The sequence below is a fragment of the Pseudochaenichthys georgianus genome, chromosome 13 (assembly GCF_902827115.2).
Source record: "Pseudochaenichthys georgianus chromosome 13, fPseGeo1.2, whole genome shotgun sequence".
NCBI lineage: Eukaryota > Metazoa > Chordata > Actinopteri > Perciformes > Channichthyidae > Pseudochaenichthys > Pseudochaenichthys georgianus.
In genome coordinates this window covers 16,005,218-16,026,806 of record NC_047515.1, presented here as the reverse complement: position 1 = coordinate 16,026,806, position 21,589 = coordinate 16,005,218, and the positions used below count along the sequence as shown (strand labels likewise).

General features: G+C 39.7%; 2 protein-coding genes across 4 annotated transcripts in view; one reads left to right on the top strand and one right to left on the bottom strand.

Moving 5' to 3' along the window:
* LOC117457890 (glutamate receptor ionotropic, kainate 1) overlaps positions 1-10,388 on the top strand; it is a 35,381-nt gene extending 24,993 nt beyond the window's left edge. The window contains exons 7-16 of one of the 2 annotated variants that reach the window (XM_034098148.2): positions 391-534; positions 4,187-4,294; positions 4,760-4,801; positions 5,171-5,284; positions 5,371-5,574; positions 5,671-5,894; positions 6,202-6,320; positions 6,549-6,766; positions 7,259-7,484; positions 7,624-10,388. In XM_034098148.2, the coding sequence (XP_033954039.1) occupies positions 391-534; positions 4,187-4,294; positions 4,760-4,801; positions 5,171-5,284; positions 5,371-5,574; positions 5,671-5,894; positions 6,202-6,320; positions 6,549-6,766; positions 7,259-7,484; positions 7,624-7,913 (1,689 nt within the window). In that variant the 3' untranslated portion in view covers positions 7,914-10,388. The remainder of the gene's footprint in view (positions 1-390; positions 535-4,186; positions 4,295-4,759; positions 4,802-5,170; positions 5,285-5,370; positions 5,575-5,670; positions 5,895-6,201; positions 6,321-6,548; positions 6,767-7,258; positions 7,485-7,623) is intronic. The other variant, XM_034098149.2, reaches the window with a different exon arrangement.
* A 5,698-nt stretch (positions 10,389-16,086) lies between these two features.
* LOC117456889 (transcription regulator protein BACH1-like) lies at positions 16,087-21,560 on the bottom strand. 2 transcript variants are annotated; one of them, XM_034096748.1, is made up of 5 exons: positions 21,363-21,560; positions 20,025-20,282; positions 18,191-19,348; positions 17,900-18,106; positions 16,087-17,276 (listed from the first exon to the last, which is right to left on the bottom strand). In XM_034096748.1, exons 2-5 carry the CDS (start codon positions 20,262-20,264, stop codon positions 16,893-16,895), a joined length of 1,989 nt encoding a protein of 662 aa, XP_033952639.1. In that variant the 5' UTR covers positions 20,265-20,282; positions 21,363-21,560; the 3' UTR covers positions 16,087-16,892. The 2 variants fall into 2 exon arrangements, with proteins under 2 accessions (XP_033952639.1, XP_033952640.1); XM_034096749.2 differs by having other exon boundaries at positions 17,139-17,271; positions 21,363-21,499.
* Between the last annotated feature and the right edge of the window lie 29 nt (positions 21,561-21,589).

The following is a 21,589-nucleotide window of genomic DNA, read 5'->3' as shown; positions in this document are numbered from 1 at the left end:
AAACATCTCACTATCAGAAGGAAAAAAGTTCAGTTGAACTCACATTTTATTATTTTTCGCATTTTCTAACTTTGCCTTTCAACCTTTGCTAAAAACGATACTATTGTATCAGAGAATGCCATTTGCTACATTTCAACACAATGACTGAGATATTATACATAAATGTTTGAACATGTAGTCTATTTATGGAAGCTGCACAAGACCTTCAATGCCCACATTTCAGTCAGAAACACTTCTGTGGCTGCTTGTGGTTGCCTGTAGTTTTGTGAAACTGAAGCTGAACTTTTTTAGAAACCAGAAGGTTATGTGCATGAACATCAGCCGTCCTGATGTGATAAGGGCATGAGGTTATCCCGCTGATGGATGCTGACGGCTGCATTTCTCTTTCAGACCGAAGCAGCTCTGATGTATGACGCTGTCTACATGGTGGCTGCTGCCTCGCAGCGCACCTCCCAGATCACCGTCAGCTCGCTTCAGTGCCACCGACACAAACCCTGGCGCTTTGGATCGCGCTTTATGAACATGCTCAAAGATGTAAGTTTGGCTTATGAATGTGAAAACAGCCATTCCTCTTCTTCCATCCATCTATCCATCCACTTCACAGCGTGCTGCCTCCATTTAATTTCCTTAGTTGCAGAAGCAAAACAATAGAGTTAGCAGATCAGAAGTGATGAGGAATAACGTGTGGGTGAAGATAATGTTCTAAGTAATTTTCTCATGAGATAGGGATGATGCTCAGATTAGTGGGCAGTCAGAAAGGAACTGTTGAGATCTGACTGTTGAGAGCTGTATGAATGTCTATTGCACAATGCATGAGATAATAAATAAGTATGCCCCAACTAGCACCCAATTTATAATATATATTTTCAAAATGTAACTCTAGATACTCATTGTTTTGAATGTTTTCTCGAGTGTAGATCTTAGGTAATTAAAAAACACATCCATTATTAAATTCTTCATAAACTATTGATCTGACAGCAGACAAGAGAAAACACAATGAACACAGAAGTACATTTAAATGTGAACACTGACAGTTTGAAAAACATGGAACATATACCAGGTGGTGTGGTATGGTATGGTGTGGAATATTGAAGGGCAATGGAAAGAAAGAGCCCAGAGTGTGATGTGAAGCCTCGGCAGATATTGTCTGTATTAAGACATGTAATCAGCATTCATACATAAACACATTGAAGTGTAGAATATGAGCGAATATGATTAACAGCGCATATTCCTACACTCTGTCTTCTACTCGATAAACCTCCAGACTATTTTTTCATAAGGCTTGTTTTTATTACAATGCATTCATTGAAAAGGAGCATAATGGTGTTTTATATATATATATATATATATATATATTTGTGTCCCATTAACTACAAATCAGGGACTGAAATGACAGCAGAGGTTAGTGGCAAGCAAACAGGATTTATATTGGAACTCATATTAATAGCTGCTAGAAACCATGACGATTTGTGTCCACCTCTGAGGCTTGAAATGTATATAGTCTATTAATGTGAACATATTGTCTGTCCTTATTTTATTAGTCATCATTAAGTAGTAATACTGTTGGGACTCAAGCATAGCTGCCAAGTCTTATTTTGTTCCCATGATACTTGGGTATCATTGGGTTACTCAATTTAGACATTATGTTAATTATGGTGGATTTTGAAGTCTCTGCATTTGATACTGTTCAGACACTAATGACTGCCAGGCTGTTGGAAAATACATTTCAAATGTGTGTATTGTTGTTTAGCATCATATACTCGAATAGTTTAAATTAATCAAAGACATTTAAAACACTGAAATGGTCGTTCAGATTGTGTTTTATAACTGTTAACTGGATTAGGTGCCCTTAAGCAAGAATCTAGGGGTGCTGCTCTGTGTCTCCCCCTGCACTGCTCTCATGGAGGAGGGAAGGCAAACAGACAATGCTCCCTGCAGGAATCAATGCTGTAGCACATATTTAGCCCAATACTAAAAGTTAGGTTTTGCAGAGAGAGTTTCAAGTAAAACTCACAACTCAAGAAAACAAGGTTGTGCACTTGGACTATTCTCCTTAACTTAACAATGTACTCGCAGGGCATGTTCGTGTGTGAGGGTGGTGTAAAGGGTCCTGAGGGAGGAGCAGAAGAGCCAAATGAGTTTTTCTCACAATGCTCGTCCGTCTAGTTTATTCAGGGATTATCAGTGAGGTCTTCGTGCTGAAGGTCATTCTCATCCTTTCTATCATCTGGAGTCTCCAATCCGAGCAGATTCATGTCATCACTACATGTACAGTAATGACACCAACACATGGTCAGACAGAGACCCTTTTGATTAGTGGGGATTTTAAAAGGGACTTAATGACATGAACAAATCTGGATTTAGGAGTCCAGTAGGCCTCACAGCTGTGTGCAATAAGACTGTGTGAAGCGGTCTAATCAAACAGCAACTTCACCAAGCGATACCCTAACCTATGTGGTGTGAGAGACCTTTGCATAGGAAACGGATGACACTTATTGAAGGGGAAAACGTGATGTTTAAGTTTAATCAAGTTTAATCTTCAATCTTCTGTTTCTTTCTGGCCATGTACCACACTCAGTTATATTAATTGATCTTTAATTCATACATAACATTTATTTTTATTTAAACAGAAATGAGTGTGTTACTGAAGACAAATCTATTCAAGGCAAGGCAAGGCAAGTTTATTTATATAGCACTTTTCAACACAAGGCAATTCAAAGTGCTTTACAAAAAATGAAAGACATTAAGAAAATGGCATTTAAAATCAGTCATTAAAAAGAAAAGATAATAAAATAAACATTAAAAGAAAAAATACATGGATAAAAGTTAAAGTGCAGTTTAAGATGTGAATAGTTCAATTAAAAGCAGCGACAAAAAGAAAAGTCTTCAGCCTGGATTTAAAAGTAGTCAGAGTTGCAGCGGACCTGCAGGTTTCTGGGAGTTTGTTCCAGATATTTGGAGCATAATAACTGAACGCTGCTTCTCCATGTCTAGTTCTGACTCTGGGGACAGAAAGCTGGCCAGTCCCTGAAGACCTGAGAGATCTGGATGGTTCATAATTTAGCAGGAGGTCAGAAATGTATTTTGGGGCTAAACCATTCAATCAACAGGAAGTAAAACAAATGTATTCTGAACCAGTTGTACAATACAACACAATTAACAAAACAACACTTGAGTAAAACAAATGCTACTTCATTATTACAAAGGGCTGCATTGCAACCAAAGCTTTAAGATTTGAAGTATAAAAGAACAAGATGATAAACCAAAAGGTGCCATTCGTCCCCAAAACATTGGTATGAGTTTGTGGTGGTGTAAAGCCATGTGATCATCAGTGGCATTTGGCTTGTGTCACTCCAAATGCCCCCAATAAATTCTGTTTATTTGTTTTGGGGTTGACTGCTCCTTTAATTATATGTTTGGCACGCTTTGATTCACAGCCAGACAAAAATGCCAAGGGCTCAACATTGGCAAATTTCAGTTGGTATAATGATTTGCATATATGCCATCTTCACATAAAGAAAAAGGATGCAGCCCATTTCTCTAAACCCTCTGTAATAGAGACTAAACCTGCATGTTATTCAGCTGAGCTCACAGCATTATCAACTGCTTTCAAATATCTCTGAGCCCTGCTGCCCACCCGCCGCTCCACACACACACACACACACACACACACACACACACACACACACACACACACACACACACACACACACACACACACACACACACACACACACACACACACACACACACACACACACACACACACACACACACACACACACACACACACACACACACACACACACACACACACACACACACACACACACACACACACACACACACACACACACACACACACACACACACACACACACACACACACACACACACACACACACACACACACACACGGAGGCCATGCTACCTGCTCCATTTACATCACTGTCCACCATGTAATATGCTCAGGGATACTTCATATTTCCACTGGGGATCCAGCCAATGCTAATGTCCAATAAGATGCAGTTAGCCAGTGTCAATGTTCTTTGCCTAGCGTAGCACTCATCAATTATTCATGTTTGTTTCACATTTTCCAGGCTTCTGCTTGACTTTGCATTTATGTGTGTGACAACAAAAGCTGAGGGACTCATAGGTTTTGTTTTCTGTTCTCTCTGTGCCACAGGCACAATGGAACGGCTTGACGGGACAAATAATTGTAAACAAGACGGACGGCCTGCGGAAAGAATTTGATTTAGATGTCATCAGCCTCAAGGAAGATGGCTTGGAGAAGGTGAACTATCTGACCCGAGTCTATTATTACAGGCTGTTATTGTGGACATTCATAGCAGAGCATAGACAAACAGGGTCACTGCTAATCACTGTGAACAATATACAGTGTCAGTATTGAAAACCGGTGTAGCAATTATGCCAAAGAAAAAAACATGCAACTGTTTTGATACACAGCCTTTGGCAATTAGTTTTGTAGCTGCCATTTGAAGGTGTGCAGATGTTCCTTTAATAACATTGACAATGCTGCCCTCAAATTAGGGAAGTCATTATTTTTCTTCACAACAAAGAAATCAAACCTTGGTTAATACAATTGAAAGTACAGGTTGTAATTTCAAACCAAAGAAGGGTTATACCCAGATGTATTTATTGTATTTTTTGTCTTCAATCGCAAATTCATCATCATTGTTTTTGACTTTAAGTTCAGGACCTTATCATTAAAATGCTTTCTCTTTATTATTTCTGCAAGACAATCGCGGGCAACAATCGCCTGAATAAAGTGTGGAAAAAGGTTTGTACTTTAGCTGCCCTAGCAGACTAATCAAATATGACCTTTTTTTAAATGAATTTTCTCTACCTTCAGTGTGATGTCTCCCCTTCTTCTTAAAAATAAGTTTTAGGAACCGGTGGAAAGAAATGTTCAACATTTCTGCACTGGACATGGAATTTCAAGCTTCATTTCAGATGTTGTGTTTTATAACTTTTCCTTTTTTTCCTTTACCACTCTCTCTCATCTCTGTTTGGACTTTGAATGTATTCTGATTCCTCGTGCTTGTTTCCCCCCCCTTTTACATTCCTTACCTTGTTCCAGTAAGCCTGACCTGGGCAACTATTTATCTTTGACAAATGTGTGATTATTTAAATATCTTATTCTTTACAGATTGGCGTGTGGAACTCTCAAACAGGCCTTAATTTAACAGAAAGCAACAAGGACTCATCCACAAATGTAACCGACTCAATGGCCAACAGGACACTCATTGTCACAACTATTCTGGTAGGATCTCAAGTTATTATCAGACAGCATTCATTCATGAATATCTTGACAAAAACGAATAAAGTCGGTTTTCTGCCTCGATCCAGGAAAATCCCTATGTCATGCATAAGAAATCTGATAAGCCCTTGTATGGAAATGATCGCTTTGAGGGCTACTGCCTCGACCTGCTCAAAGAGCTCTCCAACATTTTGGGCTTCTCCTATGAGGTGAAGTTGGTGACTGATGGCAAATATGGAGCTCAGAATGACAAGGGGGAGTGGAACGGCATGGTGCGAGAACTCATTGACCATGTGAGTAGCAGTCAATATGATATGTGAGAGAATATCCATATGATCCGCAGTACCATCTGTTTCTGACTCCGGTTCTGCCTGATGCTTCTGTACCAGGTGGCTGACCTCGCTGTGGCCCCTCTCACTATCACATATGTGAGGGAAAAGGTGATAGATTTCTCCAAACCCTTCATGACGCTGGGAATCAGCATCCTCTACCACAAACCCAACGGCACCAATCCAGGGGTGTTCTCCTTCCTCAACCCTCTGTCTCCTGATATCTGGATGTATGTGCTACTGGCATGCCTGGGTGTCAGCTGTGTGCTCTTTGTTATTGCCAGGTAAAGCATAAAGAACATTTAAATGAATGAAGATTTTTGTGTGTATACAATTCTTTGTCTGTTTTTTTTGTCATGGTTTATTGCACTTTAATTCACATTGTTTGGCCAAAAATGTTTTTTCAATTTCCTCTAACTATTTATAATTCCTGAATGCATTGCATTTATTTTGGCTGCAACAAGGACCTATAGATTTGTTTGCACACTGCTGCAATAACTAGCAACAGTAGTTTATTTGTATGTGTCTTTGGTCAGAAGGAGTTTTGTTTGTTGTATAATTTATTGTTTCTTTTTGATTCTTCTTCCTCAGGTTTACTCCTTATGAGTGGTACAACCCTCACCCCTGCAACCCAGACTCGGATGTGGTCGAAAACAACTTCACTCTAATAAACAGTGTCTGGTTTGGAGTTGGAGCACTTATGCAGCAAGGTACACTCCCTGCAATTATAATAGTATTATGTTGTTATGCTGTGTTCATACCTTTGGTAGATCACCTTCACCCATCTCCTTCATGCATAATTATTATAATATGTGTGGCCTGCCTTTAAATAAATAAGATAATCAGTGGCATTGCTATTTTTGTCACCTCCTTTACTATCTTTGACTTATGTATTTGTTTGTGGAATTCCTAATGTACCTTGTGTTGTTATCTTACAGGATCTGAGCTGATGCCTAAGGCCCTCTCTACGAGGATAGTTGGTGGAATATGGTGGTTCTTTACGCTGATCATAATCTCCTCATACACTGCCAACTTGGCTGCCTTCCTCACTGTGGAGAGGATGGACTCACCAATCGACTCTGCAGATGACTTGGCCAAGCAAACGAAAATAGAGTACGGTGCTGTAAGAGACGGCTCCACCATGACCTTTTTTAAGGTAATCTTCTTTCATTGTACAGCAAATGGTAAATGTACCTTTACAACAATGGGGATGCAAACAAGAACACCACTTTTGAGTTTAATAATCCTGACAAGTTTTACCCTTGAGCCATAAGTCATTACCGCAACGTGACAAGTGCTGTGTGATGGGTTGGGTTCGGGATAAAAAGGAGGGTCAAGGGTTAACTTCCTCATACATGCAGATTAAGAAAAGCCTCTGGCCAAATCTTCTATAAAGATTCAAGGATGTATTATTCTTCAGAGAAAATGGAATCAACTTGGGCAAATGTGTACAAACTTGTCCCATCCAATCTCCTGCAATTCATCAGGATGGTTGCTTTAGACTCCAAAATTATTTGAAATATTACATAAAAGCCTCAACCAATGACCATGCATCCACATTGTCTGTTTTGTGCAAAGGTCTGTGTTGTTGTTGCTCCCTTGACTACCATAATGCATTGTTCTAAACTTTCCAATTCTTATTTAACAGAAATCTAAGATCTCAACTTACGAAAAAATGTGGGCGTTCATGAGCAGTAGGAAAAATACGGCCTTGGTGAAAAACAACCGGGAGGGGATTCAGAGGGTTCTCACCACAGACTATGCTCTTCTGATGGAATCGACCAGCATCGAGTACATCAGCCAGCGTAACTGCAACCTCACACAGATTGGAGGCTTGATAGATTCAAAGGGCTATGGAGTGGGAACCCCAATTGGTAAGAGACATGAAAAACAAACTACAAAATAACAATGATAACCAGAAAATGCTCCCTATCTGTCTACAAAACAAAAAACCCAAAGGTTATGACGCTGGTTTTGACTGTAATAATGATTTGATCCGGCTGCTGTTTTTAGGTTCCCCTTACAGAGACAAGGTCACCATCGCCATCTTGCAGCTTCAGGAGGAAGGGAAGCTGCACATGATGAAGGAGAAATGGTGGAGAGGAAATGGCTGCCCAGAGGAGGACAGCAAAGAGGCCAGTGCTCTGGGTGTGGAGAACATTGGCGGAATCTTTATTGTGCTGGCTGCCGGACTCGTCCTCTCAGTTTTTGTAGCAATTGGAGAATTTATTTACAAATCCCGAAAAAACTTGGACATCGAGGAGGTGAGTGTTGGTCAGTGCGAATGGCATAACAAGTATTAACACACTCGGGGACTTGATCAAAGACTGTTATAAACGCACCTACACATTTGTGTTGTTATTGTTGTCTTCAGAGGACTACATTAATCACTGGGCCAACAAGAAATATGTCTGAATGTGTTGAACTGCATTGTTACAATCAAAAAAGAAATGCTTTTTAATAAAGAGTTGAGTGTTTTCAGTAGTTTTAATGTAGAGCTCATGGACATTTTAGTCTTAATTGGAAGAATACTTTTGAAACCCTTTCCTATGATGACAGATGGTTGTTGACTTCTGACATCATGACACTTGACCATCTTGGCCTTGCTTTTTTTGCAAAAAAACTGTTACATTGTTTTGTGTGGAACAAAAAGGTAATTGTCATGCCATGATATTGTGAATACGTCAGCAAGAGGCTTGTTAAGGCTTGTTTGTCGTATTATTATGAACAACTGCATGTAGGGTTGGGAGGGTTCTGTAAAATGTTTTGGTAATTTTCATATTAAGAGTGCAAAGAAACATGAGAGAACTTCTTCTTACCACTTTTGTATGTATTCATGTATTTAAAAAAATAATAATAACTTGATTTATTCATGTTTCCATTTTGTTTTTAAGTGTTCCCACAAAATGTTATTCAAGTTGTTTTACACTCAGGCCATCAGTTGCTTACTGTCTGCTGTCTTCTTTTGCTTTTGTATCATATCAAGTTCACAAACATGCATGTATATGTTTCGTCAAGTTGGAATTGTTTCAGAATGACTAAAGTTATGTGAGAACATTACGTCCTTTAACCTTTTATTTCCGCTTGTTTTGGCTTTGATTTCTCCCTTTCTCTGCACGCACAGCTTTTTCCCTTCCTTGGTGGAGAGGTTAGCAAGTGGGATAACGTTTGCACAATTTCAAATTCCACCTGTCCCAGTTTGAATATTTGATGGTTGTGATCCTTTTTAGTTCCCTTATAATTTGTTTCTGGGGAACAATTTTCATGAGACACTTCACTCGTGTAATCTGAGGACAGGGGTTATTATGAGTTCAGTAAACTCAGGTTTGCTTGTTGTTGTTTTTGGCCTGCACTATAGAAATCATACTTTATTACACGTATTATTCAATGTATATCACCATGGTCTTATTTTTGGCATACATAGATTTTGCTTGCAAGCACATCAACAATTAACCAACTATTATACTTTTGTAAATTAACAATGTAAAGCAGCACAACTAGTCTTAACCACAGTTATGTTGGTTTTGCACAGAATGTAAAGCAACTCATCGTGCAGCAGTTGACATTTAGCGAGATGTTTTTAGGATTAAAGGTTAACTCGGGTGGTCTCATTGGCTGAGGACACATGTCACTGTCTCAGCATAGCTTCTTGTATCCCTGAATGCCATTTCTCTTAGCTTCCTCTCAGTTCTAATCAGACACATATTCACCTCACTCGGGTTTAGGCTGGGAAATAACATCCTCATTATGAAGTGGATTACAAACACATATTAAACACTCCTGGTTTACAGGCCACACATGTCCCACATTAGATTAGAAAATCCTGCATATGTAATGCAATTCTTCTTCCCCGAAATCTAACAGTTCATTCTGAGCTCTGTTTGTTCTGCTTCTGCTTTATAGGATTTATGTCACATTCAATTTGATGTGACAACATTTCAGGTTTGAAATAATAATACCTGTAACTAAGGACAGATTGGTGGGATTTATGAACAACAACTATGATTGACTAGTGATTATGAGTTTTGCAAAGATGATTTGTGACTTACTTCTTGCTTTCCACATACAACATTGATTCAATATAATGCTAATTAGATTTTTGTGATAGCCCAAACATTTAATGGGAATCTAATGCAAATGTTGCATTTATTGGCAACACCCATTTGCTCACAATGACACTGCAGTTTTGATCATTTAATTAGTATTGCCGGAAAAATGTTAGTATTAAAACCTTTAAGTTTAAATTAGAAAAGTTTAACGGTATGTGAATGCCCACCATGAAAGAAAAAGGAGATAATACATTTTGAAATGAAATCATGAACTTTGAGGGAATTTTTCAGGTACCACAAGTTTGAAACTAGCAACAATCATAAGATTACAGGTGTTAACAATACTGAGCTCTAAAAACTATAAACTCCCAGCTGTCTCCATTTGAGAGATGTGTCTTAGTGACTGAAACAGTATGACGCCAGGTCAAACTCTAACAATCAACTGGAACAATACTGTGATGTTAAAGATGTTTTTAAGACCAGTGTGTTTCTTCATTTTGACCTGTTGATTTAGCGCTGTGTCTTCCTTTTCTTTGCTTTCACTATTTTACTTTACAGTTTCCTTTCAATGCTGTGATGGAGGACCTGGGTATGTTTTTAGTCACATGACAATGAAGAGAATAGTCAAAGCAAATGAGAGAGCAGCATTACACAGCATGTTCCTTTGCCATACAAACACACTTTGAGAAAACAAATCTAAGGTATTGAGTTTTTAAAACATGATTTGACTGCTGTTATATTGATTGATATACATTTGTTAATAAAGATAAATCTTATATTAAGTTTAAATTGTTGTTTTAAATTGTTCAGAGAGCTGCACCTCTAGCCACCAGCTTCAAATGAAATGCATAAGTGAACTGGATATCTTTTGATATTTGAGAATCTTTGTAAATTATGTTTACTGTTTGCACTCAAAGGAATCAGCAAACATAATATAAAATGATCTAACTGTTTATTCTGTCAAATCCAATGAAAATGCTGTATAACGTAGGTGAATTTGTTAAAAGGATGATGGCTTCCCCCTTTGAAGATATTTTCTGCGCTGCTTGAGGAAAAAATGATTTAATTCCTAATCTAACTTTAAGTTTCAATACAGAAAAGTTAATTAAAAACGATGCAGAATTGCAGGCATCATTTTTGCTTTTCCACTTGATTGATAAATGTTGGTTAAATAGTGAGACCCTGACACAGTATGACTAATTTGATGGATCCTATACTGAGTGGCGTTTTTCCTTATGTTTCAAGTGTTGCAAATGCAACACAGCGTGGACTGTTGAAACAAGAAAGCAAGTGTGAATGAATGTCATCTGTCACTGTTCAACCAGCTGTTTGTTAATCTGACAGTTAAAGACCAGGGTGCTATACGAGCTGGGGTCGGCATGTCCCCTGGTTTCTCTCATTCCTCTGGGAGATTACAGTATTATGGTCCTCATTTATATAATCCTGTCAATGGGATACAGCCCCCTTTTCTGCGCTGCCCCCAAAATGAAGTTCATTGTGACTACAGCATTTAATCAGTTAGGATACAGTTGCTCAACAGCTTATAAGATTTATGTTGTGTTGCAAGAAGGTCATGGACCTTATGCTTGGATTGATTACACAAGTATTGTGTTTTTCTCTCGGATTTTGACCCCTGGTAGACAAACTCCAAAACTATATGTATGTCCACTTCTTAGCTCTTCAATCATAAGGCTTTGACAAAGGTCCTTGCTCTGCAGCTATTCTATATTTATATAGAGGAAGGGGAACATGTAAAAGCTCATTGACATATTAGTTGATCATCTGGTGTTTACAGATGTGAGACCTATATTATCATATCATTGCTGTTCTTCTCTTCCAAAAATGTGATTGTGCTGCTTTTTATGACAACTTCAATTTATCTCAAAAAGTAAATATGGATATGGAAAAGTTTAGCAACCACATATGTAACTTTCAATTGTTGCTTCTTGTTTAACAAGAACTACTTTATGACATTTGTATCTGTGGTCAGTTTTAGCCTGCAGGACAAGTGAAGTCTGCAGTCAGAGTGCTACACTGAATAGTGTTTGTCAATGTGTTTAGTATATTCTCTGCTCTAGTATATTCACAGGCAACCTAACTTCCAGATGTTTTAATTTCTTGTTTTTCCCGCTTGCCTCCTGTTTCCTAATCCTGTGGAGTCTGCCTATCAGAGGATAACGACTGGAATCATTGTGAAAAGTAGGTAAAATAAAAACACGTAAACCCATCCATCCTTTATCTGTAACCACGTATCCTTTACAGGGGAGGGCTGGAGCGGTCACAGCTGAAATTGGGTGGGAGTGGGCCAGTCATCACAGGGCGCAGGGGGACAGCCATTCAAGCTCACTCCTACAGGTCTTTTAGAGTTTCGCACAATGAACATAACCTACATGTCTTTAGACTGCGGGAGAAAGCAAGAGAACCAAGAGAAGAAGAAACACAGGGAAAATAGATTACAAATAAACACAATAAAAAGTATTGTTTTAATAGGATTAAAAAATCTACATTTTCAAAGAGAAAAAAATTCAGAGAGGAGGGAGGTGGGGACAAACGACAAAGTGTGAGATCTTTATCAAGACTTGAGTTTTTAAGAAAGAGAAATATATGCTCTGACACAGAAGATATATCAAGATTGATACAGAGTTCAGAGAGGCTTTGCATTAATCTCACGTTGTAATGACAGTTTAAGGTTTTGGTATTCTGATGAATTCCAGGATTGGGCTTAAACTGCTTTCATTTTGTTTGCTGGTCTTTAATCTTCTAACCCTGCGTTCTTAATCACATCCCAATCCCGCATGAATGAGGCCGCGGATTATGGGCCTCTGACCTTGCCATGGCGCACAGCTGCTTCCTCCTCAAATCAAGTTTCTCTGCCTGTGTAGCTCGCAAGAGAGGATAATCTTACTTGTGTGCGCTACAATGCTCCTAATACAAATTGTGCATAAAAGAGACAAACAAATACTAATTTTTTAATGGAACATCATACACTGGTCCAATTCATGATGCTTTGGAGTGCTTTGGTATTTGAAGGTGATGCCACTTTTGACAACCATCAATTTGAGGATTTTCTACAATGTGTGTCATGATATCTAATCTCTGTGGCATTATCATCATCTAATCCTTTTGACTTTTAGATGCAACACCACTTGTCGAGTCCAGAGCTGAGCTTTGTTTTTCAGCGTGTGTGTGTGTGTGTGTGTTGACTTCTGAAAGATGGGTACAGGTTTTATTAGTGGCTTCAGTGTTTCCCTGTAATTACCACTTTAACCTTGAAAACTGTGTTCTGAGGAAAACACAATGAGATTGCTTTTCCTTCATTTAAGTGCTACAGTACTTTGATGTTAATGGACAAAAAGCAACATGCACTTGGAGATTCCCTTTGTGTTCAGCTGTAACAGGTCAACATACACAGTAGACAATCAAAAACGTAAAATTGGTATACATGATTGTAACTGTGTTATGTTTTCAGCTCAAACATGGATCTTCACAAGAATGAGCAGCTGAAACAAAAGTGAGATGAGGAATGTTGGGAATAATGAGCAATAACAGCAAGCATCATGCACACACTGTTTATTTTCTTGTAATTATATTGGTGCATGATATGTTGACTTACAGGTGCTAAAAACAATGCATATTGTCCATAAGACCTGGGTTGCTATGATGAATGATGTAAGGAAAAACTCCTAACAGAATGACATTTTTTGTTTCTTTTAAATAGATAATGAGATTGCTTCACAACAGATTTCATTATAAGGTCCTACCTTGAAAGAAAAGTATCTATAGTTGTTCTTTGATGATAGATGATTGCTTCAGGACCTCTTCTCTCTTTTAAAATACTATTTTGTGCTACACTTTCTTTACCATGAATGAAGGCGGAAGATAACTTAAAACTACACCACCTATTGGTAACAAAGGTGTCTGCAGAAAATTGTCTTCATGCGTAGCATTAAAGGTGGGGTAGGTAAGTTTGAGAAACTGGCTCGAGATACACTTTGTGTTATATTCCACAAAAAATGTGACAAAAAATCCATAACAAAATGTCATCTGTGGAAGCCGTAGTACTATAAAAAGCACCCAATCATTTTAGCCGGCCCGGCTAAAGTAACTGGATGGCCTACCTGCCTGTCAGCCTTCCATCTGTGCACAAACTTATCTCGTGCCCTCATTGGTCATGTGCGCGTTCGTGTGTGTTGGAGGAGGGGCTCTGTAAGGAAGTGGCAGATTTTTTCCGGCTGTGTATTTTTCAAATTCTAGCGCACTCGAGCTGGTTTCTCCAAAAGGACCTACCCCACCTTTAAAGGAGGTTACGGCTACCGCTTTAAAAAAAAAAGTGCATTGTTTCTGTTTATGTGTGGCACAACACCAGGAGGCCAGCTGGCTCTTTCCTTTCTTTTTCTTTTGGTGGCATGTATGTACATCTGATTGAGTAATGACTTGCACCCAATCTTGTGTTGTGCTGCTTATTTTTACGTTTAAGAAATACAAAGTTTAGACCCAATTGTATAATTGTAAGTATGGAATATATTGCTTTCACTAGTTTTCTTCATTGCATCTACACAGCATGACGAGTCTTAATGATCAGTCTGCACTGTTGGGTTAAAGTAAAGCAGTGGTTCCCAAACTTTTTCTGTCAGGCCCCCCCTTTGGAAAAAAAAAAAAAGTCGGGCCCCCCCAACACAAATAGTCAGGCTCATTGGCGGCGCCAGAGATTTATTTTGGGGGTGCTGTGGGGTAGCTTGACGTTTCATAGAGGGTGCTCAAACATTTAGGGTTTCCCATTAATGTACCGGGCGCTACAGTGGACATTTCTACTGCAACAATCCCCACGCATATACACAGTGTTCCCGCAACTGTTACGATGAAGGCTCGATAATCAGCTCACGGCATATAGGTGTAAGCAGGGGTCAAGTGCTATTTTTACAGGTGGTGTGTGGACCTCACATCGGGGGGTCCGGGGGCAAGCTCCACCGGGAAGATTTATTTTTAAATATTGAAGTTAAATGCATCAATCTGGTGCACTTTGAGAGCAAAATTAAGAGATCTATACCTCTCTCAACACCCATTTGAAACAGAACTGTAAACAGATTTAGTTTTTCTTTATGGATATTTTACAAATCACCCTTTTAAACTTTATTTTTTTTTACTGTCATATAGTATTTCATACCTGTTTTTAATTTATTCTCTTATTTTTGTATAACTATAATGATCATATAAACGTGTGCCTCGGAAATAATTGTTTACATTAATGGTGACCAAAACATTTGAGACCCACTGAGATAACACTGAGAGAGTCCTTTAGCTCACTGAGTCTCTCAGTCTGACAGGAGAGGACTCTCCTCCACTTTGTTGTTGAAAAAACTCCTTATATCTGTTAGCGTAGCTCGCTAGCACCAGAAGCTAACAACAACGATCTCCAGTACCGGTGCGCTCTCTCTCTGGCTCGCGCACACAAAATGGCTCGTTCCAAGCACATACACACAGAGTCGAGCTTTAATGAAACACAGAGACCCAGACGTAATAGTACTGTACTGCATCATATTATTTTCGAATCAATAATTGTTCAAATTATGATTCTTTTTTTTTTTAATAACCATTTTTCCTCCTGGTCTCTTGCGGCCCCCCTGGCATGCCTCTGCGCCCCCCAGGGGTGGCGCGCCCCCCACTTTGAGAACCACTGGGTTAAAGGAATGGATGGCTGCCATATACACCTTACTATTTCTAATTTCCTGTCTCTGGGTACTTTGTCTCTTTAAAGAGCTCAGGTCGTTTATCAACCTTATCCGAGTCTGACTCTAATTTCAACTCTAATTTAGTTCCATCTGTAATCTTCCTAATGACGCTGTGTAGATCCATAACATGTGTAGACAACAGTTTAGTTTCGTTTAGATTTGAGCAGTAGTATTACCCAACACAATCTTAATATCCCGTGGGAATGGAGGAAGTTTAGTCTTAATGTATGTTCATATGACCGCAGCGTTATGTGCAATAAGCAGGGATTTTGTGTAATTTCTAAGAATGTATTGTAATTGAGTACTACAAGTCGTTAAAAACCATCATGCTCTTCCTCACTAAAAGCCCCAGCCACACTTTTTTTCTTAATTTCAGTATTTTTTGTTGATTTCAACCAATGCTCACATGTACTCATGAGCGATACTACATGCCGTTTAAGGTTCATTTTTTATTGTGGCCCAAAGTTTACATACATTTTGCAACATCAAGCTTTGAGCTTGCAAAAAAAGCTCCATATTTTGCGAAGGAATTTCAGAAGGAACAATTCATTTTGTTGTATAGCTCGAGTAGTCAATTAATGGTCACATAAACTGGTGAGCTAAATTGAGTTGTGCTTCCATCTATTGGCCAAACTGTGGTACTGTGCATCCATAGAAGGTGAAATATTCCTTATTGCTGGTTAAAGAAAAACACTGGATGGTAACAAAATGTGGTTTATTCAAATCTGTAATCAGTGGAAGCATTCAATAAAAAACGTGAATACAGATCGTAGCATAAGAAAATGCCATCAATATGGGCTCTTGGTTAATGTGCAACAGTGCTTGAGAGAAAGATATACAAAGATTGCCGTTCTGTATTCATACTATAATACTGCATAAGGCACATTTTGCATCAATGAGTTCCTATGTTCCCCTATAACAGTTGCCAACTCACAGGAACTATTCCTCAAATATCGGGGAAGCTGACCGCTATTCATTCAAACTATGTACTGGCATATTCAAATAATGCTGAACTTGTGTTAGCTGTAATAACTTGTTGTAGTTTACTGTAGGAAACGATCTGTTAGCGCTGTACATATTGCAGAGAAACAGCATGATGCTAGAATAATACACAATGTGTTCCGATTATAATGATAGACTTATTAGTATAAAAGAAATAAACGTCTTGTTTGCAGAACTGTAGGTGTATGAGATGGATGTGCAGTGAGAAATATTCGAGGCATCAAAACCGTGTCAGGGTGTGAGTTTCCCTGAGAAAAACAGGAACATTGTCCTCACTTTGAAAATCACTATAAATGATTATTTTCTAACTACAGTGAAATGCATAATGGAAGTACAGTAAAATAAAAGTGACATCTCTGAATGTCACATTAAATCAGGCAGAACATCATTCAGTGAATTAAACATGAAAGCATAGATATCGCAAAGGGGGCTTACAGTATATACTCAGGGTCCACCCCTGCTCCATGATCCTGCATGATTAGAGATGACAATAGAAGTCCCATTATAAGCTGTTGTTGATGTCCATACAGACATACAGAGCAGTGGGAGCAGGGCAGCTGTGGGGAGAACCGGCCTCCTCTGTCTGAGTGTCAGCATCTGGAGCAGCACTTTGCTCAGAGCCTGCAGGCGGCTTGCTTGGGTCACACTCTGAAGAACAACTTACCATTTCGATAGGGATCTGGTACTCCTCTATTTTCCCCAGATAGCTAGGGGAGGAGACGGGGGCGTCTGGTGAAGAGACCTTGGTGAGAAGCTGCAGATGGTCCTGATCAGAGCCAGACTCCAGGCTGACGATCTTAAACCACCCGCACAGGCTCTGCCGCGTCTCGTCCAGGTGCTGCTGGAGCTCAGCTCGCTCCTGCAGCAGTCGCTCTTTCTGACTTTTCTGGACAAAGAACAAGAGTTACGATTATTTCACTTCCTCAAATCCTAATGAAACATGCATTCTTTGGACCAAAGCTTACAACTGGCGATTACTCTGTAAAATGAAAGGGTCACTCAATGGACCTTGGCAAATGATTTGTTATTTGTAGCTGCTAAATAAATAAAGTCATTTTGTATCTATGAAAAAAGGAGAAAGCGGCATTCACTCATAAAATGTTTTTGTGTCGCCTCGGAGACCTTGATCTAACTTTCAAACTATGTGGATAGTTGGTCAGTAGGTGCACATTTCATCTGTCATTATGAAATAACCATGTGGGTTAGCAGTTCAGCAAAGGCGTCCATGTTGATCTTCTCCTATGTACATTTCCAAATAACTTGTTGTAGCATTGAGAGACAGTCATACAAGTATTTAAATATTGTATTTATGCTCAAATTATTGATATTTATTAGAAGTTAATTATTCTGTTATGTCAAATTGACAAGAGGTGAAAGGCTGTGAATTGTACTTCTATCAACATTGCTGGAGTTTATACTGGTCACCCCTAGAGGTTGACAAAGGTTATACAAACACAAAATGTAATCATATCTTGTCGAGAATACCAGACATATAAAAAGGCAACTTACTAATTTTTTTACGTCAATTTCAAGATGGTGTATGCCGTCTAGTTTCCTCTTTCGGCAGCGCTGAGCAGCCACACGGTTTTTGCTTCGTCGACGGACGTCATGGACAAACTCCATCTGATCTTGAGTCAGTTGATGTTGTCTTAGAAGCTGCTGGAAGGCACTCCGACTCAGCGCTGAGATCTGCTCCACTGGGAATGGAAGCTGAATCTGTAGAGCACAGGGTTAAGGAGTTCGATTATTTTGAAATGAATATCTTCATCCATCACCAAATAATCTGTGTATCAAAATGACCTCTGCTGCTCGTTTGTTGTTAGCCTCGGTATCTCCGTCTGTGTCCAGGTCTGAGTCGTCCCCAGAGTTGAGCGAGGACATGTAGGGGCTCTTCTCTGACTGGGGGGGGCTGTCGGTGGGGGGGGCCGGGTCATCACCTGTCCCAAAGTCCCTGAGGAAGGGGCAGTCTCCTACACTGGAGCTCAGGTCCAGCTGCTTGAGCCAATGGAAGTCTGATGCTTTTGACAGATTGTTTTGGTCAATGGCTTCCAAGGGCAGTGGTTGAGCTTGAGATGGGCATATGTCAGACCAGAACCCCTTGGCCAGATGTTCAGCCACCTCCCTCTCAACGCTGCTCCTCTCCCCAATCCCCTCTTCGTGGCTTGAATCAGTTACTGCCGGGTCTGAGAGATCACGTTCTATTTTCTGTACAAAACCAGCCTGACTCTGCCCTATTAACTCACTGCAATCTTCCGCGCATGATGTGTTAAGTGGACAGGAACTGGGGTTGCAGTCGGTTTCAGCAACAAGCGTCTCGACACTCTGCTTAACATCACCTGCTGGCTCAATGAGTTCTGGCGGACTCACATCCCCCGGGGCGGACAGCTCACAGGGTAAGCCACAGTCTGCTAAACTCAACTCACTTTGATTACACACATCTCCCATCCCTAAAATGTCTCTTTCGCAGAACTGAGTGGGATGATCTGCTTTGTCGGCAGCTGGGCATGGCAAAGACAACATGGGGCACACAGCATTTTCTGTTAAGAAAGATAAGGGGGCCATTTGTGGCCCACAATTCTGCAAACAGAAGGGTTCTTCCACGCTGTGCATCTGACCCTTTGCTCTCTGAGGACACTGTGATGGGAAATCTGTTTGTTCATCACCTCTTGAAGGCAGTGAGCTGTGTGACTCAAATGATTTTGGTTGGCTGCTCTCTACGCGGGGGCTAAAACTGGCACTGGGTTCCCGATTCAGACAACAGGCCCTCCGCCTGACCTCCGGAGAGGCTCTATTACCTGCAGTAAACTTTGGGATGAGGAAATCAAAGCATGAGGACTCCAAGTCATTAAATCCTAGAATCTCAGCACTGCGGTGAATGGCATGAATGTTTTCTTTCGTGAAGGGCAGCTTAGATGTGTAGGCAAATTGAAGCAAAGGTTCAAACCCTTCAACAGTCACCTGTGGGGAACAGGAAATAAACAAAAGTGTTAAGGTACAATAAAACTCACAGCACAAACTAAACAACAACAATAACAATAATGTTTGAAAAGACTATTCTGGAAAATATACCAGCTAATGAAGAGACGTTCTTAGTGTAGTATAGCCTGTACTACAATATATAGCTCAGTGGTTAAAAAAGCCACTTAAAATCAAGAAAGCTCAAAATGGTTGATCGCTTACGGGTCTGATATAAATTGTCGTCACATACTGTTTCATGTACACAGGCATTAATCGTATTGAAAGGGCCGCACATTAACAAATGTCATGATACACAACCAATGCTGAAAAGAATAGATATTGCTGTGTCAGCATTTGTAATGGCAAATCTTGAAGAAAAGCTTCAGTCCATGTGATAACAACTTAGTCTTGTTCAGAAATGTTAGAGAAACTCCCTCCAAGGATGCCTGGCTTAGGCCATGACTTAATTCAAACTTTGGACATAATATACTAGTGACATAACAATTATACTCAAGTACAAACCTGCCTTACTTGAATTCTGAATAGAGCAACTGAATTCAGCATTGGCAATTATTGGTGACGAGTTACAACACATTCATGCACAAACAAAATATCAGTGTCAACTTTTTGCCCCAAATCCTTCAGCGACTGAAGGATGAATCAGCTGAACACCAACCTCATCAGGCAAGCAGATGATGGTGTTCTGTCTGGTGACATTTGTAACCCTTCTCTGAAAGTATTCACTGCAGGAAGCCAAGACAGAGCAGTGGGCCCGGAAACTGCTGCTTTCAACCAACACCGTCACATCACACAGGACGTCCCGCCGCCTCTGCTCATCCAGACTCTGGAGAACATTAGCGCTGTGCACTGCAGAGTGAAAGGTGAACACTGACATGCGAGAAGCTTGGAGCGACATGGTTCGAACAAGCTCAGCCTGTGTGACAGAGGGAGCAGGGAGGAGACAACAGAGTCATGGTCACAACAGACTGTCAACAAGTCTAGCTGCAGTGATAAGTTAATTATTGATCAAACACAAATTGATGTTCAACATTTTTTATTAGTTTAAAAATCAGTTTATAATCTAAAATGCATGTGTTCCCACTTCTCAAATGTGAATACCATCCGGTTTTCTTTACCACACTATGATAGTAGACTAAATAGCTTTTGAATCTGGACCGGTAGGTTGAAACAAGACATTTTAAGACATCACCTTGAATTTGAAATGGACATTTTTACAGTTAACTGGCATTTTATAGGATGACATTATACATTTTTTAAAGTGATAATTGCAGCCCTAGTATAATTGTTCCCTAGCATGAGGTGCAAAATTGCACAATCATTTAAAAACACCAAGCTAATTTTCATGGTGATCCCTCAAGGAACAATAAAATAAGCCATCTGAGAAGTTTGGTCTGAGCATTACTAAAATAAGGGAGGTTGTTTTAATATGTAAAACCAAATGTATTGTTTGAATAACACACTTAACAAAAACTTGAATTTACATTATTATTATAGGCAGCAGAAAAGATGACCGACTGTGTTAAGGCTATTACATGATCCAGTGTGAAGTCAGTGAAAGAGAAATCTAATGATGTATCAGCTGATGCAGATAGCTAAAGGTTAGATGACCGGTTAACTCCGTCATCCAACTTGTAAATCGTAAATGACTGCAGTCAGGATATATTTCATTTTCGCTCCGGTAGCAAGTTAAAAATGCTGACTCATGTTTAGCCAAGTTACACAACTCTCCCTGGTGGAGGCGTAAAGAAAAGTATCCGAAGTTGCGACGATAACATAATGTTACTAACAACTGGAAGAGTTTAATAAGATACAAATGTCAAGTTAATGGTTGACAATTGTATCCAAACTGAGAGGCTTTACGCTAGGCCAAGACCGTTAGCCATGTTCTGACTACTGTACCGAGCGAACACATCTTCCTGTTGTTGGCTAAAAAACATAAAGGCATGCTCGATATGTTTTAATATTAATTTAAAAAGGGCAAAGGTTCACTGACCTGCCATGTCAGCTTGATAAAACTGGCATTAGAAAATGTTTAGTAGAGACGTTTCTGCTCATCCGGAGCCAGGCTTCCCTCTCGTCATGTGGCTACTGGGACCAGGAAAAAGTACTGTAAAGCAATTACTGCGCATGCTCAGTGTAAGACTCGGAAGCCAGCACACAGGACAGGAACAACTTTTCCAATTTTAAACCATTTCATTATGATGATATTGATAACAATAG

Coding starts and splice junctions, on each gene's coding strand:
- LOC117456889 (XM_034096748.1), bottom strand. CDS start 20,264: ATGTCGCTCCAAGCTTCTCGCATGTCAGTGTTCACCTTTCACTCTGCA. Junction 19,349..20,024: donor TCATCTGCTTGCCTGATGAG/GTTGGTGTTCAG, acceptor TGTTCCCCACAG/GTGACTGTTGAAGGGTTTGA. Junction 17,277..17,899: donor AAATTGACGTAAAAAAATTA/GTAAGTTGCCTT, acceptor TTCTTTGTCCAG/AAAAGTCAGAAAGAGCGACT.